General features: G+C 42.6%; 3 protein-coding genes across 5 annotated transcripts; 1 reads left to right on the top strand and 2 right to left on the bottom strand.

The window, feature by feature from the left end:
• Window positions 1–22: 22 nt before the first annotated feature.
• pus3 (pseudouridylate synthase 3) lies at window positions 23–4,233 on the bottom strand. Of its 2 annotated transcripts, none has more exons than XM_017465034.3 (7): window positions 4,077–4,233; window positions 2,882–3,275; window positions 1,905–2,179; window positions 1,646–1,829; window positions 1,361–1,470; window positions 987–1,165; window positions 23–852 (listed from the first exon to the last, which is right to left on the bottom strand). In XM_017465034.3, the coding sequence occupies exons 2-7, from the start codon at window positions 3,269–3,271 to the stop codon at window positions 572–574; spliced, it is 1,419 nt and encodes a 472-aa protein (XP_017320523.2). In that variant the 5' UTR covers window positions 3,272–3,275; window positions 4,077–4,233; the 3' UTR covers window positions 23–571. The 2 variants fall into 2 exon arrangements, with proteins under 2 accessions (XP_017320523.2, XP_017320531.2); XM_017465042.3 differs by having other exon boundaries at window positions 1,030–1,165.
• A 455-nt stretch (window positions 4,234–4,688) lies between these two features.
• On the top strand, window positions 4,689–8,865 carry cdk5 (cyclin-dependent kinase 5). The gene is given in 12 exon segments (NM_001200782.1): window positions 4,689–4,826; window positions 5,561–5,649; window positions 5,751–5,818; window positions 5,982–6,042; window positions 6,167–6,223; window positions 6,329–6,424; window positions 6,541–6,615; window positions 6,942–7,038; window positions 7,131–7,200; window positions 8,061–8,121; window positions 8,292–8,372; window positions 8,565–8,865. Coding segments are annotated over 12 exon segments (879 nt in total). The 5' UTR covers window positions 4,689–4,789; the 3' UTR covers window positions 8,652–8,865.
• A 2,055-nt stretch (window positions 8,866–10,920) lies between these two features.
• On the bottom strand, window positions 10,921–18,419 carry cers2b (ceramide synthase 2b). Of its 2 annotated transcripts, XM_047159101.2 has the most exons (12): window positions 18,011–18,419; window positions 15,914–16,087; window positions 15,661–15,778; window positions 15,430–15,548; window positions 14,776–14,833; window positions 14,571–14,621; window positions 14,342–14,434; window positions 13,794–13,922; window positions 13,059–13,165; window positions 12,824–12,977; window positions 12,341–12,529; window positions 10,921–11,515 (listed from the first exon to the last, which is right to left on the bottom strand). In XM_047159101.2, the coding sequence occupies exons 2-11, from the start codon at window positions 16,084–16,086 to the stop codon at window positions 12,377–12,379; spliced, it is 1,155 nt and encodes a 384-aa protein (XP_047015057.1). In that variant the 5' UTR covers window position 16,087; window positions 18,011–18,419; the 3' UTR covers window positions 10,921–11,515; window positions 12,341–12,376. The 2 variants fall into 2 exon arrangements, with proteins under 2 accessions (XP_047015057.1, XP_017320543.1); XM_017465054.3 differs by having other exon boundaries at window positions 10,921–12,529; window positions 18,011–18,418.
• Window positions 18,420–18,957: the final 538 nt, after the last annotated feature.

Below are 18,957 nucleotides of genomic sequence, written 5' to 3'. Positions count from 1 at the left end.
TAAAGCATAACTAGTAACAGAGTCAGTTCAAAACATTTTAATCCAACTGAAAATACACACAGCTGAAAATGATGTTATTAAGAAATGTACAAATAAATCCTTAAAAGTAAATACACAATTAAAAAAAATAATTTTTTTTCAAAAAATAAGCAATAGGTCAATAATATGTCCTGATCCTCCAGAGCAGGCATTTTTTATTATGCAATACAAGTTCACCTAACCTTAGCTAGCTTTCTTAGTGAGCTAGCTACTTAACCGAAACTGCTGGAGAGAAAACATTAGTTAGCTAGCTAACCAACCTGCTAGCTGGCTATCATTAGCACAGTTATGCCTTCATAAGATGTTGCTGATCTAGAATAGTAAATGATTTCAAGTCATCAAGTTGAAGAAGTGGGAAGAACCCACTACAATCAAGTGTGTGATTGGCTGATTGGATTGAACTTAAGCACCGCCTCAACGACTTCTGGGTTTCGAAGCCTTGTAACAAAAGGTGCGATGAACACAAGAGAGAGACCGATCGTCTTATTTTTCATCATGTGTGCGCCTTAAAAATAAATTTGATAAATGGTTATTACGAGAGATGTAAATGAATGTTCTGTTGGCTCGGGAGGTTCTCTTCTGCTTCTTCTTGATTTGTGGAGCTTGCTTGATGCGAACGTTTCGACCTCTTGCCCCTGAAGACGGTGCTGCCCTCCTCTCCGCTCTCTCCTTCCTCCCGCTCGAGTCGTCCTCTCTTCACAAAGTGCTGGATCCGCGATTCCAGACTCTCGCAGCACGGCCGCTCCAGCAAGGGGCGATAGTTGCGCTGTCTGGATCCTTCCATGAGGCAACACTGCATAATCTGTGCTTCATCTGTGGATCGAATATGAAACTTGATTTATTTCTGCTCATTAGCTCGCATTGTATGCTGTTAAACACGTACACACACACACACACACACATACACACACACACACACACACACACACACACACACACACACACACCAGTGTCTGTGCTCTGCAGGCCGTGGATCATGCTGTGCAGCACCTGAGCTTTGACCGCAGTCTGAGTCCAGTGTTGGAGAAGAGAGCCGAGCACGTGGCTCTCCTCTTCAGGCTCGCTAATCCAACTCAGGCCGTCGAAATGGCACTCGTACAACACCAGTGGGTAATCCACTGCCATGCTGAAAAACATATCAGGAATTGATGTTTTGCTGCGTCTCTTAAATGTAATTATAAACAGATAAGAAGTACATCTTTTTTAATGAATAGGAAATTCATACGTATATTCCTGTGATACAAAAATAACTAGTATTATTTAAAGACAATAAATCAAGTGACCGTGTGGCAGAGAACGCATTAATCATTAATGGTGTCACCTGTACTGAGGCTTCCTGGGATTGTTCGCAACATCCAGTAGCTGACTGATGATCTCTTGTGCTTCCAGCTTCTGGCCAATCAGAAGCAGAACGGCCATCATGCAACGAACCTGCACAGATTTTTAAAAAACACAGGATGCCTGAAAAGTCACACAGTATGACATGATGTCAGAGACGTGACTGGACAACCTATGCTCCTGGTAACAACCAAACCAATCAGTGAGCTAGACGGGAAAGAATGAAAATAATGACACTGTCTAGGATTTGATGAAAGCATGTGCTGACCTGGTGGTACAGGAAGGCGAGACCTTTGACCTCGAACACGTAAAGGCGCTGAGGGTCGGTGGGTGAGGGGTGATCGGGTTCGCACGGCCGCACGCTAGCCGACGCGATCGTCCTCTGGAACTGCAGAACTCCGTTACCAACGTCCATCTTACACAAGTTCCTGAAGTCATGCGTGCCTTCATATCTGCACAGACAACTGCATTAGAAAACACACAACACAACAACAGGAGATATCTCATTACTCCCTCATTTGCTGTACCGTTTGGCTGCTTCAGCCATGAGTTCTACGTCCAGGTTCCCACGGGGAAAGTAGTACCGGTAGGTTCGGGACTGGCAGTCGAAGCGTGCGCTGAAGCCGCTGGGCGCCGGAGACCAGCTGAGAGCCCGGATGTCTGGAGGAAGGACTCTGTTCAGCATCTTTATGTAAGGCAACTCGGCCGTCGCAGCTCCACTGCCGGCTTTAGGTTCGACCCCAGCAGGAACGGTCACACCCAAACCACTGAACTGACTCGAGCGCAGGTCAATGGATATGACCTAGAACACACAAAGACCTTTGGAAATCTCTATTTCATATACACTTTGTAGTTACTTTCTTACCATTTAGGCAATAGTAGACCATAAATTTTTAAGTTTTGAGCCATTTGGGATTCCTTCAATTTCATGTCATGTGACTGATCAAAAACATGTAACCGCCAATCGCAGTAAATCTACTAACCGCTAATAACTGCTGATCAGATTTCAGATAATTTCCTCCATCAACTGTATTTACTATTGATACATCATTGCCCCCTGCTGGATATATTTTGAACTGTAGTGAAGTCCGTAAATATTTTTGTTTCAAGATTGGTTCTGAAAATCAGTATTTCGGTGCTCATTCGGAAACACCAGTGTGTATGCCAAGTCAGTAGAATGCTGTTTGTGCCAGCCCTAGTGTAAATACTATATATTATATATAGCATATGTATGACACCTTGGATAATAAAAAGCATACAACCAAGTTCACACTAACGAGAACTATATACAAGACTGTATAAACCAGGGGCACATGTATACACAAACTGGAACAACTGGGCACAAACACATGGCAACTCAAATAACCAGAAGACAAATATACGCCCCATACCGACCCATAATCAAGTCTCTGAGTTGGACCCAATGTATTAATTCCATATGCTTCCTGATCTACCCTGACTACCACGTTTCCCTTGGACTGAAATCTTGCCCAAGTCGTTGTACCTGTGAGAAAGCGCTGACTCCTTTATCCGTGCGGCCGCAGCGGTGGTAATTGGAGCTCTGCCTGTCCTGGATCAGCTTTGTTTTCAGCAGAGCCTCAAACACTCGCGCCTCCACCGTGTTGTCCGTGTTCTCCTGCACAGCGAATCCCTGGTACTGCCAGCCCAGGTACGCTAGGCGCAGCGCAACGTGGCGCCGCGGGTGTGCGGAAAAGTCGAACGCCCTCTTCCCTTTCTTACTGCTCCTTCTGTCCTCCTGGGCCTTCGAGGCCAGCATCGTCCCCTTGGCGCTCTGCTCTCCATCGCTCTTTCCTCTCAGCTGAGCCTTCAGTCGCTCCACTTCCTCCTCCAGCGCCTTCACGCGGGCCTGCAAGGCTTCCTCGGATGTGTTCATGGGGCTGACCAAAGAAAAGTTAAGAGTAAATAAAACTCATCGATTATAAAGGGACAGAGCAGGCAACACAGGCTTCCTATTTCTGGGGTCTCAGGGATAGATAGGTGCTTTGAGTAAGTGACCCTAGGTCATACACACAGATGTCTCTGTGTGGGTTTCTTCCGGGTTATCCTGGTTTCCTCCCAGCTCCCAGAAACATGCTGATAGGTGCATTATCTATGCCAATTTGCAAAAGAATGTGTGAAAATGTGTGTGTGTGTGTGTGTGTGTGTGTGTGTGTGTGTGTGTGTGTGTGTGTGTGTTCATGGTGCCTTGTGATGGACTTGCATCCCATTCAGGGTGCGTTCATTTATTCCCATCTCGCTCCCAGGATTCCTGGGATAGGCCCAGGGTTCACCGCTTCCTGAAAACGAATGAATGAAATTTGCCAGTTTTCTGAAGAGGTGCACTTAACAAGAGTGGCTTGGGGATTCGGACAGAACCCCATTTTCTCCATTAAAAAACGCTTATGGCAGCTTTAATCCCCTCGTGCGTAGTGAGTCCTTTTTAACAGACTTTAATTAATGGAAAATGAACACAAATCTTGGCCTGTAGATATTTTACAGCAAGTGAATAAAAAATATCGTGTTAGTTGCTGCAAGAAAAGAAAAGAAAAGAAAAGAAAACAGACAAATAAAGGCTCAATAAAGTAACATTACTCCTTTGGGCTTCATTTAATTAATGAAATATACACAGTTACAAACCTACAAGAGCACACTGATCACAAATAACTTCACTTTCACTCACAATATATTAATTTTCTCACCTTAAAAAGCACTAAAGATGAGATTTCTGCATCACTTCACCGCTGAAACAGCTGTAAATAAAGCAAAACTACACAAGCACGTTATTTGTAATCCACACGAGCAACACACACAGCCTACAATTTGTATACACCAAATAACCAAATGTTAGAAATATTAGTGCACTAGGTAGGGTGCGTTAATGCTATAAGACGCTGTTCACGTAAATAGGGAGAAAGGCGATATTTGGGATTGGTCCATGAAGAAAACGCGGAAGTCAAATCTCAAAATAAAAGTAGCCTTAAATGACGGGATTCATGAAATATATTTATTGTATACAGGCTTTAATACATTGCAGGAAATTTTAACCTACATGGGTATCCCGTTACATCAAATATAATATAATATAATATAATATAAGACGTGCTTAAAATTTAATATTTGTATCTGTTCTGATGGTAACAGTAACACTGGTACATACACAATCACGCTATTAATTTCTTATCACATACAGCGACTTTTATTCTGAAATAAAACTCTTCTCACCGCCGCCATCTTGGAGCAGCTGTCTTCCCTCCCTGTCTCTCTATCTCTTCATACGCCCCTTTTCTTGTTGACGGCATCAACTGGAAGCCGCGCGATCAAATTATCGCTGGCCGCTGAATATTTGAGCAAAATTGTGGGCGATTTAAGCATAAAACAGACTCGGCTAAGCGGTTAGCAGCTGGCTAAAAACATGCAGAAGTATGAAAAATTAGAGAAGATCGGAGAGGGTGAGTGTGAAACGTCACGCTTCCGGTGCGCCGGTTGGGAGAGACGCTCGTGCCGTTGCTAGCTAACGGTTAGCGCAAATTAGGTTAGAGCTAATTAGCTTTACTGGTTAAAATGGACCTCGCTGTTGTTATAAAGTAATTTATATACAGTTAACTGTGAAGCATACTACTTATATATATATATATATATATATATATATATATATATATATATATATATATATATATATATATATATATATACATATACACACACACACACACACACACACACCATGTTGTGTTTTCGACTCTGTTTAAAAAAAGGTATAACAGGGCGCCTGGTTCTCTATAAACATCAAAAGTACATGACTTAAATTTGCTGCTTAATACTTTTGGCACCTAGTTTTGCTGAGAAACAACAACAACAAAAAAACCATACATTTTTGAAACTTCGTCTATATCTTTAAGAGGATGTGATGGTGTTGTATGGATGTTATTTAGGGAATAAATCACTCCATGACGTGCTCTTAGAGTAAAATAAATCCACGACATGGTGGTGTGATGAACCTGAGTTAGTGCGAAAAACCCTAGAGTTCAATTATGTTCCCCCTGTAACACAACGTCCTGGAGTGTTTTTGTTTTTATCCATTTAGAGTTACAAATGCAGTGTTCAACGTCATCAAAGTATTCAGTCCTAAACCTAATCACGAAATGTTTGAGTTTATATAGTAACTGCGTCACCTTCCCTACAGGTACGTACGGCACAGTGTTTAAGGCTAAAAACAGAGAGACGCACGAGATCGTGGCTCTGAAGCGGGTCCGACTGGACGATGACGACGAGGTAAGGAATACGAACACGTGTGTCTCTGACGTACTTGGAAGCCATGGCGTATTTTAATTTTGTTTGTTTGTTTTTTTCCCCCCTGTGTACTCCTCGTTTAGGGGGTTCCCAGCTCAGCCTTGAGAGAAATCTGCCTCCTGAAAGAGCTGAAGCATAAAAACATCGTGAGGTAGGTTTCGACATCCTTCAGTCAAATTGGTGCAGAAATAAAATAAACTCCACGCTGCTATGTATGTATGTGTGTGTGTGTGTGTGTGTGTGTGTGTGTGTGTGTGTGTGTGTTGTTTACGTCGCCATGTTTGCCATAACGTCCTTGTTTGTTTTATCGTCAGGCTACACGACGTGCTGCACAGCGATAAAAAGCTGACGTTAGTGTTCGAATATTGCGACCAGGTAAGATTCTCTCTGATTATTGATGGCACACAGTGTTGGCGTTCGGGGACGTCCTGTTGTAGGGTATCATACAGGGGGATGTGTTTGTTTGTTTGTTTATTTATTTATTTATTCCCACCTATAGGACCTGAAGAAATATTTTGACAGCTGCAACGGCGACCTGGATCCTGAGATCGTCAAGGTTCGAGCTCCTCTAATAAATCAAACTCGGTTTCGAAGTCAGAACTAAATTGCGGTGTGATGATGCGTGTGGCTCCACGTGCGTTGTTGTTTGTGTGTGCCGCAGTCGTTCATGTACCAGCTGCTGAAAGGACTCGCCTTCTGCCACAGCCGCAACGTTCTTCACCGGGACCTCAAGCCACAAAATCTGCTCATCAACAGGGTAGACGATTTTCCTCACGTCGGTTAAAAGAACAAAACGTCATTCCAGATTTTCCTATAAATATATAAGTAATTAATTATTTATTTCTTCTTCCTTCTCTTTTTGTTTTGTTTAAGAACGGCGAACTGAAGTTGGCCGACTTTGGTTTGGCCCGAGCGTTTGGAATTCCCGTACGATGTTACTCAGCCGAGGTAGGATTCTGATTGGTCCATTGGCGTTTTGCGCAGCTGCAAATCACAGGTTTATATTACCGCGCTTGTTCTTACAGCCTATGTTATCGTCTCTATATCAACGGCTTGTTCGCTGGGACTTGCTCTTTATTGCTACTACGACGAGAGCGAGAACGGAAACTCGCGTTAAAATGCTTCTAGAAAATGGATAAAAAGTGTAGCGTATTGTAAAATCGTAACTGGAGCAGTAGCTTACGGAATACGATCGCAATTACGCGAGCGTGTTAGTGCGGTAGCGGTTTCACGTTGGGTTTAGAAAACGTAAAAGCCACGTCGACACGTTTCAGGTGGTGACGCTGTGGTACAGGCCACCAGACGTGCTGTTCGGCGCCAAGCTCTACTCCACCTCCATCGACATGTGGTCAGCTGGATGCATATTTGCAGGTAGGAAAGAAATCGCAGTAGTTGGATCAATTATCTTGTACAAAAAAAAAAGTTTACATGAAATGTGATGTTTTTATTCTGTTTGCTTTCAGAACTGGCCAACGCCGGCCGGCCGCTGTTCCCCGGAAACGACGTAGACGACCAACTGAAACGGATCTTTAGATATCCTGGAATTGCATTTCCGTTAATATACATATATACACTCGCACACCGTTTCAATTGTTTCGTTAGCGAACGTGTGTATGAAGTACGGAAGCGTATAACTGTATTACTAGTATGTAAAAATACTGCCAGTCCCTCAGGATTTTGCTATCACAGAAATTAAGTAAAACTCGGCAATATTCGGAGGAGCGTGCAATTTTTCCCAAATCACCGCTGATTTGGGTCACATGACGTCACCATGACGCCATCATGACGCACGTTCATCCAAAGCCCGCTTCAATTCACGTGCGTCGAACACGAGCATGACTAAAAAAAACCCAAAACATCTCGTTTACTAACAAACATCACTGCGAAAGACAAAATCACTGTTTCGCCAATTCAAGTAGTTTTCCCACCCAACAACTCTCCGCAAATTCTGAAAAATTATTTTATTATTATTATTTTTTTTTTAAAGGCGTTTTTGACTGCAACAATTACAAAAAACAAAACAATCCTCCACGAAATTCTGTCGTAGCTAGCTATCTATATAGGTAGCTATAGTGATCGATGCTATAGCTACCGTTACGTTACGCCCTGTGTAGTAAGCACGTCTAGTGAACAGGAAGTTTATTTGGGATTGAGCCTTGCTCCGGTGTTTAAGAAGCGTGATAAAAACATTACTCCGGGTAAATAAATACAAACGAATCCGAAACGTTAGCATTTATTTTTAATGCTAAATAATGAAATCATCTTGCTTCGTCGTGATATTTAGAACATTATCATCACTAATATTATAATAAAATGATGTTTTTTGCAGTAGTAGTAGGGGTAATGGTAATGGGTTTTCAGTTGTTTTGATACTTTCTTTAACCCTTCATCACGTTATTGGGCACACCAACAGAGGAACAGTGGCAGACCATGACCAAACTCCCCGATTATAAGGTGATCTAGAACACGCTACGTTTATTCCCTAACATCTCACATTGCTTTGTGCTATCCATTTGTGACTACTACTTTCTCAAATAAAGGATGTAACTTTAGAGGAACATGTAACTACTACCACTTTGGGGTTGATTTATCCGCCTCTGTTTTACCCTCTCTCGTTTCTACAGCCCTATCCGATGTACCCTGCTACTACGTCGCTCGTGAACGTCGTGCCTAAACTCAGCAGCACGGGACGGGATTTACTACAGGTAGGTCGTTCGAGCTTTCAGTGGGATTTCGTTTCGTAACGTCAGTCACATGTTATCAAACATAACAGCCTGTCGTGTCCCGTTATGCAAATATGTCGTGATTGACACTACTAGTGATTAGTTGAGAGTTTGTGGACTTTCTCCTGTTCTAACCGCTACGTTTCCTTCGTTCGTTCCTGCCTTTCTTTACAGAACCTTCTGAAATGCAACCCAGTGCAGCGGATATCTGCGGAGGAAGCGCTACAACACCCGTACTTTGCCGATTTCTGTCCGCCCTAGTGGTCAGAGCTAGGTCGAGTGTCGAGCCTCATTTCTCAAAATGGACCAACGTGGTCGTACCTCACACACCCCATCAAAATGTTCTCGTGTCACCCTCAAACCTCCCTCCCTCCCTTCGACATTTCCTGTTTAGACACAACAGCACCAATCATGCAGCCGGGTAAACTCCACTCCGCCGACTTCAATCTGTTTTGTAAAGTAAACCTGACACCTATGAAACGGTTTTTATTATTATTATTATTATTATTATTATTATTATTATTATTTAATTCTTATTTGCACTCACTAAACAGACGGTAAGGGTGTGGAGTGTTTGCTAGTTGATCCTGCTCAGTGTTTAGTAGCGTGTAAGTTCTTACCGACCGTATTTGAAGGAGCTTTGGGTTTTGACTAGAGAGTCAGTTTGATCAACGTCTTTGTTTTAATCTGACCGTTCACATTATCATCGTCTTGTTTGGGGTTTCATTATATACATTTTTTTTTATTTTAAACAGTTGTTTCCTCGGTGTTGCACAACTGCAGAGGTGCCAACATTTACAGCTTAGCTGTAGCAGTAACGGTCATGAAATTCACTGAAGGGGAAAGGACGCAGGACGTTTAAAAAAAGAACAAAAAAAAACGTGCACTTTCTTTGGGTAGCGCTTACTTTCAGTTTGTCCCAACTTTATCTAGGTGAATCCGTGAACCTCGGCTTTGCAAGCTAGCGAACAGGTTGGAGTAAGTAAAAAATAAAGAAACGATCAAGTAGCATCACAGGACTTCTTCTTTACTCGGTTTTCTTGGTTAAAAAAAAAAAAAGAGTTACATAGTATTTGTTTATTTCTCTTCTCTCTGCCTGCTAGTAAGCCGTGTTGGCACCTCTGTGTAAGAACACGTCTCTCATTTAGAGAATGTAGATGCAAATCTGCGTAAATATTTCATGCGATTTGGTTAAAGTTCCAGGTTGATGTACTTAATTGTGGTGTTCCTATTTATGAGGCGACCGTTGTTGTTCCCCCCCCCCAGTCAAGGAAATGATCGTTATATGATCTGTATTTAAAGCCTCCATTAAAGTCTGTATAACGTGTGTGTGTGTGGCGGCTTGGGAAACCCCATCAGGCATCTCTGCAGGCCAAAATTGTGTGAACATATTTCAAGAAACTAAACGTGGTTTCCTTACACGATGAACATCACGATTTGATCAAGTCCAATCGCTTCAGTTTGTAATCAGATACGGGGCTGGAGGTTTCCCAGGCTGCCCCAGCATTAGAAAGGTAAAGATGGTAGGAAAGCTCGGCAAAAGAAATCTAATCGTAAATACTGAATTCATACTACACTGATCTTTTTTTTGGGGCTTGTAAACTGAACTAGAATGCACATATTTATTTATATATGAATGTTTTAGTAGATTTTTTTTTTTTTTTTTTAAGATACAGCAAAAGAGGGTTACTGTGGAGTGAACGTTTCCCGGTTTATTTCGGACGTTTCACGTTTTCTTTCTTCCCTCAAAATGGTGTAAATGACAGTTGAGTAGATGAGGGGTGGAACAAGACGAGCAAAAAGAATTAGACGTATGAATGCTTCAAAGAGAAGGGTTTTAGTTTTTTGGGGTATCGTTAGCAATATACCATTCTTCTAATAGTACTAAACATGTACTACCAAAACGTCTTAAATTTGCCAGGAAATGAGCACACCACAGATGTTTTTAACCCTGTAGCACACAATAAGCTTGGGTTTGTTGTAGTTGTTGTTGTTGTTGTTGTTATCATCCATTGGGCACTCTGCTGTACGTGTGGTTCATGATGTAAGAATTTTTCACAATGATTAAATACGTTATCAGTTCATTTAATTAGACTGATCTACAACAGGAGTGTGTTAATGTCGCCACTTGTGTGATGATTTTACTCGCCTGTTTCCAGGCCATTTGTTTTACATTTCTAGCAGTAGACAGTGGAATTTAATTTGCTACGAGACGCATCAGTAGATCATAAATTTACAGGTGTAACATAACCATCAGCCTCTGCTGGGCAAGTAGCTGGTAAGTGGGAGAGTTTACCAGTTACCAGCTAGAGTACATGATGATGTCTTCCTCTTGCTTTGATTTTTCTTTTCTTTTTTTTTTTTTAGGGGGGTAGGCTGAATACCTTCAGTTAAATAAGCCGAACAACGGATGTGCAGAAAACGATCACGAGATCATGCAGAAACATTTACAGGAGTATGAATTTACAAGTGTGACAAGTTTGAGATTGGGGTTCAGACAAAATTTCCATTTTGAGGTAGTTTGCCAAAGTTTAGGAAAAGGTAATTTTATTAATATTTTATTTAGCCCATTAAGAATCTACTCAATGAGAAGGTCAGTCCTGGGCGCCGTTTGAACCCTCGTTCTCATCCTGAAGCTCCAAACTGGCCATGTATGTAGTGTTCTTTACGGACTTTCTCTGCTTCATAATCCATAATAAAGGACTGGATCTAATCAGGGCCGTCCAGGTACGTCAGTTCGGTGTGCCCTGATCACGTGTTCGGTGACCTGTTCTCATCGCTGTCTTAAGATGGAGGGATAGATGGTTGCTCCAGATCCTGGGATCGGGAGACGTTGATTCCGGATGAGCCGTGTTCCTGCCTGATGTAAAAACAGCTGCATTGGGTTCCTTGGCATGGGACGCCGTTTGCAGAAGACAGGAGTGAAACCTGACGTGGCCTCGAGGTCGACCGTTTCGAGTTGCTTTTCTGCTCACCGCGGTCGTAAAGACTGGTCGCTTTACGTAGTAGCCTTCCTGTCGGTTCGAACCGGTCTGGACCTCGGTCGTCGACGAGGTGTTTCCACTCACTGAACGACGCTGGTTTCACCGCCACATCTTTTCACACACGCGACGTTTGCGAGACGTCTACGCGAAAGCACATCACAGCGGCTGTGATTCTCATTGGTTATTATCTCCGTGGTCGTCATCATCCATAAACATTTCAGTTAAGTAAACAAGAATAATAATAATAAAAAATAAATAACACTGTAGGTAGGTCTGGACCCAGCGACCAAAAAGAGAGAGTTCAAGGAGGGAAGTGGAAGAGAAGGAAAAATGAACAGAATTAAACACTATTTACTTTGGTAGTACGCAATTTGAGACGCTGCCTTGTTTGTTTTTAATGCGGTTTGGGACACAGCCACTCTTTTAGCTTTTAATGATCCTGTTTTGAGGTACTGTTTTACTCATTCGCAATTTGGTACACGTGAAATATGTATATTAGTTTGCATCTCATTTAAAATGAAACAGAAACAAAGCCATGATGGACAGATGAAGACAGAAAGGAGATATAAGGCACGTGATTCAGTAAACCATGAGATGATGATGCAGTTCATCATCTTCGTTATCAACTCAGAGTGTTGCATAAGTCTCTTTTTTTTTTTTTTTTTTTTTTTTTTTTTTTTAAACACGTAATTACAGACAAAACTTTCAGAAAACTTTGGTGTTGCTGCAGTAAAGTATTCAAGCATTCATTTTACAGAATGAAAGAAGAGGAGGCACCAAAATGGTGGTCATGTGACCTCATACCATCATCTTCCAGCTAGAGCTCTTTTTGTGTTTGTTTGTTTGTTGGCTCCTCTCTGGGCCTGGAGGTGAACTAGGAGCAAGCAGCGTCTGTACCAATAGCATACTCGCACAGTAATGTGGTGTGTGTGTGTGAGGAGAAGAGAGAATAACTGGAACTTCCACCTCTCTCACTCTCTCTCGTGTGTCTCAGTTCCTCTGTTAGTGTGTTTTGCGGCAGCGGTGGTTGTTGTTGTGCATGCTGTAGCCGTTCAGTAACGCTCCATGCGTCTTTATCTCGCCGTTCCGCTCCTCCTCCTCTTCGTCGGGGTCGTCTGTCTCGTCTCTGTCACTCCTCTCATCTTCCACGATCTCCTGAAGAATAAGGAACAGGAGTGAAGGAAGGACAAAGAATGAGAGCAGAAATTGTAAAAATAAATAAATAAATAAATAAATAAATAAATAAAAATAAAAAGTACAAATGAATAGATAATAAAAAGGTTAATGTGATCAAACAGTGCAACTTTTAATTCAATTTAAATAAATGAACAAATCCAAAAGAAGTTCATACAATTATTCATTTAATACAGAAACTTTATTCAGTGTTATTATAATAGAACATATTGAAGCTTGATTATAAATGGTAGGGGTGTGTGTATGTGTACATACGTTGTGGGGCAGGAAGCGCAGCGCCATGCGGATGATGAGTGCAGCCCAGAACACGTGTAAACACTGCAGCACCAGCAGCAGTCCGTTAAAGAAGTAATAGCCGAAGAACGGTGGGTAGAGTGTCAGAGGATACACCCATGTACAGTACAGGATCCTGACACACACACACACTTGTTACACAAGGGTCTCTCTCATTTATATGTGTGTGTGTGTGTGTGTGTTGTGTGTGTGGTACCGGAAAGGGAAGATGACGAGCCGGGTGATGATGAAGAACCCAGCAAACACAATGAAGATGTTGTTACACGTCTTCCTCCATCCTGCATAGTTAAACATCTTAGCTGACTGAGAGAGAGAGAGAGAGAGAGAGGCAAAGATGTAGGTACATGATCATCTTTTTATCTTCCACTAGATGGCGCCGTTTCATGATTTTCCCGTTGAGGATTTCAGTTGTTTCCTTTCCAGCCACCAGAGGCGCCATTCTAAACTGTGACTCGTGGAAACTAACAGCATTTCTCTCTCTCCCCCTTTTTTTTTTCTTTCTCGCCCTTCTCCTCCATTCTTCCTCTCATTCCTTCCTGTCTGTGTATGTCTATTTCCTTTTTTCTCCCCATCGGTCTCCCCTCCTTTTCTTTTCCCTCCTTTGCACTTTCTTCGGTTGCTCTTTTGTTCTTTCTTTTTCCTCTCTCCCTTTCTTTGTTTTTCTTTTTCTCCCATGATTTTCCCCTCTTCTTCCTACGTCTTTATTTTCATCTCTCTCTCTCCCATTCTTTCTCCCTCATGTTCTCTCAGTCTCCCTCTCTCCTGTTCCTTCTCCCATTCCTTCATTCTTTCGTACATTCATCCCTTTCTTTCTTTCTTTCCATCAATCACATTTAATTTCTTGCACACAGATGACTTCCTGTAGGATCTGCACATTTAACTGCACATGCACCACCCGTATGTGTGTGTGTGCGTATGTGTGTGCGCGCACCTCCAGTAGGTAGTCAGAGCAATCGTGCAGAAACATGATGAGTGTTCCTGCACGGATGTAGTTCATACACCAGGAGAAACTGATCAGTGTGATGGTAGCAACATGGTGGACGATCTGCTCTTTAAAGTCCTGAGAGAAAGAAAGAGAGAGAGAGATTATATTAGGGAAACAGCTGGACTTTCTCACAGCACCCTGTGTTTGTCAGCCCACCTGCACCACTGTCACATCCAGATGTGTACACCAGTCCCCTAATAAAAATGACTAACATTTTACAGACAAAGCTATTAGAGTGATGACTCCTTAAGCGACTGCTTAAGCGTTTTATGGGAAAACCACATTAACAAATGACGAGCACACTGCAGGGCCATGATCACCAAATAGTCTATTCAATGTACCACATAACAGACATGTTTCCACATCTGGAACCAAGGACAATTCTACTTCCTGTTAGAGTACAGTTTTTTTCCCTGTCTTATAGGAACAAATGGGGGCGGAGCTTGCTGTACTGAGCCTCACTGTGTGTGTGTGTGTGTGTGTAAAAAACTCACTTTGCGTTTGACATCTGAAGCCACGCTGAAGAGCAGAGACAAGTAAAATCCCAACTCCAGCATGTAGTACCAATACTGCGAGGGTAAGACTGTCTGAGAGAGAGAGACACGGAGAGAAAGACAGGTTTGTATTAGATTTATCCAACAGTCATCCAAACATGGATGTGTGTCACACAAGAACAAAACCACACACACACACACACACACACACACCTGATGTGTGACTCACCAGAGTTGGGAATCCCTTCCACATCTCCTCCAAATCATACAGCCATGGTTTCTACACACAGACATACATATTATTCTCTCTCTCTCTCTCTCTCTCTCTCTCTCACTCTCTCTCTCTCTCCCACACACACACACACACATACATCTGCAAAAAAAAAAGAACATGATTCAGATGTGTTTATTAAAATTGAGAGAGATTTACTCACATCAATGAGCGCGACCAGACCAGCAACAAAGGCACAGAGATAAATCACAAACCTCCAACTGCAACACACACACACCAAATTCACTAGTGGAATTTACAACCCTGATTCCAAAAAAGTTGGGACGCTGTGTAAAATGTAAATAAATGTATATAAAAACGGAATACAATGATCTGCAAATATCATCAACCCGTATGTGATTCACAATAGAACATAGAAAACAGATCAAATGTTTAAACTGAGGAAATGTACTGTTTTTAGGAAAAAATAAGGGACATTTGAATTTGATGGCTGCAACATGTCTCATAAAAGTTGGGGAAATGCTATTACCAACATTACGTTATTATCAGCTAGTAAATGTATGGAAACAACCATATGGACCTAATTTCTAAAAATAAATGAACAAATAAATAAACAAAGATAGTAAGACCGACATTCCGACAACCCGCTCTCTGAAGTGTTCAAGTGCAGTGGTGCTTATAAATAGTTTTGTGTGTGTCTCATTAACACTCCAGTGGTGTGCACATAGAGCTCACATTAACACCTGCTCACACACACACACACACACACACAAACTAGCAATGTAAAATTTACGGTGTGTGTATGTGTGCATGTCCGTGTGTATGTCTGTGTGCATGTGTGTATGTATGTATGTACCTGGCCTCTCTGAACTTCTTAATCAGGATGGGTCTGTCCTGGTTTCTTCTCCGTCTGAACCAACACTGCAGCTGCCTCTCTGTACAGCCGCTTTGCCTACACAACTCCGCTACACACTTCTACACACTCACAGACAGGGAGAGAGATTGGGTAAGGGTGGCGCGCGTGTGCCCATGTTGGGTAACGGTGGCGCGCGTGTGCCCGTGTTGGGTAACGGTGGCGCTCATGTACCTGTGTTGGGTATTTCCCGGAGTGACAGTAGTATGACTCCAGTGTTGGATTGTGAGCTGCATTTCTCCGTACGGTCTCTTTTATTCCCAGCAACGAGGCCAGATACGTGGCAACCGTCCTGCAGGTGTACGTACACACACACACACACACACACACTAATTATCATGCAAATTTACAAGACAGTTGTCCTCAGATAAACGCTAATCTTGTCTGACTTCTAAATTGTATTTTATTCGTTTCGAACACGGCTTACCTTTCGAAGATCTGACGAAGTACGAGGAAGACAAATGCGATGGGCAGGCCCACCCACAAGTCCTGCGCTTTCGCGTAGACACGCCCATCCCTGTCTTCAAGATCCGCCCACCCTAAACCTTCTGGAAACCAGAGACGCTCCTGCCAGAAAATATTACTCAGCCACTGGAACATGCTGACAGACAGACAGACAGACAGAGAGAGACTGTAGTCAGTAATGGAATCCCATGATGCAATGCAACAGTTAGCTTTTCTAATCTCATCGCTAATATTTATCCTAGTTGTTAAGGTGACTGCTAACACACACTTGCACAGGATATAAAGGGGGTGCGTGTATGTGGTTAGTGTCTCCTTACACCTTGCAGACAGGAAGCAATGTGACGCACACACACACACACACACACACAGTAAGTGATTGATATTGAGCAGGGTCTGAGAGGTGTGTGTAGTGCTAAAAAATGTGATTGAGTGCGGCACTTAAGCAAAAGTGTGTGGATAGTGTCTCCTTACACCTAGCAGACTGGAAGCAATGTCTCGCACTCTCTCTCTCTCTCTCTCACTCACTCACTCACACACACTCCCCTTAGTTTAATTCCAAACCTGCATATATACACTCTAGCACTCCGATGCTTTCATCCAAATTCTGCACTCTGATTGGTTGGAAAAGTCATGTGACACAGCTCTGGCCATTCTGACCCTGACCTATCACTGCAGTGAGTGAGTGCATGTGTGCAACAGCTGTCCGCTTCATGACTCATATACAGAAATCCCCCCACACACACCAATGTCTGATTCATTTATCCCACCCATTTCACCATTTCAGCAGAACGATGCTGCATCCCAAAACACACTTGTACCCTAAATAGTGCAAAAAGTAGGTTGTGGAGTCCAGATTTGACTTCCCTGGGTCAAGGGGATGGAGCTTAGGTTAAACTTAATCAGCCAACTGGAAACTCGATCATGTGACACTGCGATCCTTTCAAAATCACTTCCTCATCTAGCTGAAAACACTGTTTTAGCTACACATAAGGATGGAATAAAACGTCTACGCCCTATATCGAACATAGTGCACGAACATCTGTGTGTCGAAAACGCAACAAAAACTGCTTACTAAGGGCGGAAGGTGCCGATGCATGTCCCAATCACATGCTGCCTCCTTAAGTGCCTTCTTCTAGCCGACTTTTGAAGGCAGCACAGATTTATATCCTTTTCTATCCCATAATCCTGTGTGTCAGTAGAGACTGATATAGTGCTCTATACGTCCAATACGGAATCATTTAGGATTCTGTTCCCTACAGTCACCAATAGGGAATCATTTAGGATTCAGCTCCCTACATTCTCCAATAGGGAGTCATTTAGGAATCACATTCATTTGTGAATCATTTAGGATTCAGCTCCCTACAGTCATTTGATACACAACTCACGCACTATATCAAGTGTGTACCCTACCTAGTGCACTACACGTCCTACTTATTAGGGAGTCATTAAGGATTCAATGTAAAAAGGCAGCCATTCACCTCCCTACTCCTTATACAAGATGCAATACAACTAGTGCACTACTTCTACAACAGGGGCCGTTTAATAAGTCTATTTGTGAATCATTTAGACCTAAGAAAGGGTCAAAACATCGAATTCTACACAGTCTAGTTCACTAGATAGCCAGTAGAGAGTGATTTGAGACACAGCCCAGGATGAAATAGCGGAACAATGACACACCAACGTTTCACCACACTGTAGAGATTGGGGAGAAAAAAGAAAAAAAAGAGAGTGTTGAATCCAGTCAAGCAAGTGTCTGTGTGTGTGAGAGAGAGATTTGCATAAATAAAATAACTCTGCAGGCGTTAACCGTCACACAAATGCGACTAAATCGAGTATCCTTTATGTGTATGTGTTTTATATGAGGTTTAATATTTTTGTCGATTTAAACGCGAGCTAGCTAGCTAAGAAAGCTAACGTTGTCACTGGAAGTTTTGTAGCTGACTAACTGATGTTTACGTCACGCGCGCGCCTGTACTGCACGCTCATCGACGCACGTGTTGGTGTACTTTTTATTCGAAAGTTTAAAATAACGGTAATTATTAACCATCGTTTTACTTACTTTGGTCACGAGCCTCTGGGAAGGCGGTGGTCCAGTGTTGGAAATCTGTCAAATAAACCGAATAAATCTCCGTTAAATCCGTCCAAAGTGACTCTACGAAGAAAAATTGGTCCTCGTCCTATGGTAGTCCGTTAACGTTAAATCCGTGTTCACGGTGAGTGCGGGGTGAGTTCACTGCGTCCACATCCTACCCTCATCTCTACTGTCTTCTCAAATGAAAACCAAAAACACGTCGTTTTTTTTTAAATTTTATATATATATCTTTCTCGAGGCAGAAACCGGTAGCTTCACGTACCGGTACTGTAACCGCTAATTGAAAAGGAACCACAAACAGAACTTTACACAGGGTTAACCAACTGTGTTAGCTCCTCGTGCTCAGATAACGGACCTTTAAAAAGTTTTACGGTATGTGAGGTTTTTTTGTTTTTTTTTTTTGGGGGGGGGGGGGGGGAGGAGTCTCAAACTGACCAATCAGAATCTCCCTCTGTCTGCGCGTGGAGGAAGCGCAAGGGGCTTGACTGAGGAATCACGAGAGAGGACGGAGTGGTAGCGCGCGAGCGGAACTGGAGCGGGTGGGGCAGCAGAAGATGACGTCAGGGGTCATGGAAGTCCCTAATGAATGGCTCTTTATTGGACAAGGGTGTAACATGGAGTATTACTGGGCACCCTATAGCCTGTAGTGTGCATGTAGGGAGTAGGGAGCTGCATTCCAAATAACACCCTGTTGCACATTTTAGCAATTGGATGTAGGAAGCAGAATCCCGAATGACTACACTTAGGTATAAAATACTGCCTCGTGCACTCCATGTAGGGAACTAGTAAGTCCAATCATTTGAGATTTGCCCCATTTTGTTCTTTAAGCTGACATTCAAGATGGCTATATCGCAAATCATTCCATAACGCCTACACAGTGCACAAAACTGTGGCTCTTACATCCTACGTAGGGC

This window comes from Ictalurus punctatus, chromosome 1 (assembly GCF_001660625.3).
Source record: "Ictalurus punctatus breed USDA103 chromosome 1, Coco_2.0, whole genome shotgun sequence".
Lineage (NCBI taxonomy): Eukaryota > Metazoa > Chordata > Actinopteri > Siluriformes > Ictaluridae > Ictalurus > Ictalurus punctatus.
This window is presented reverse-complemented; position numbering and strand designations above follow the sequence as displayed.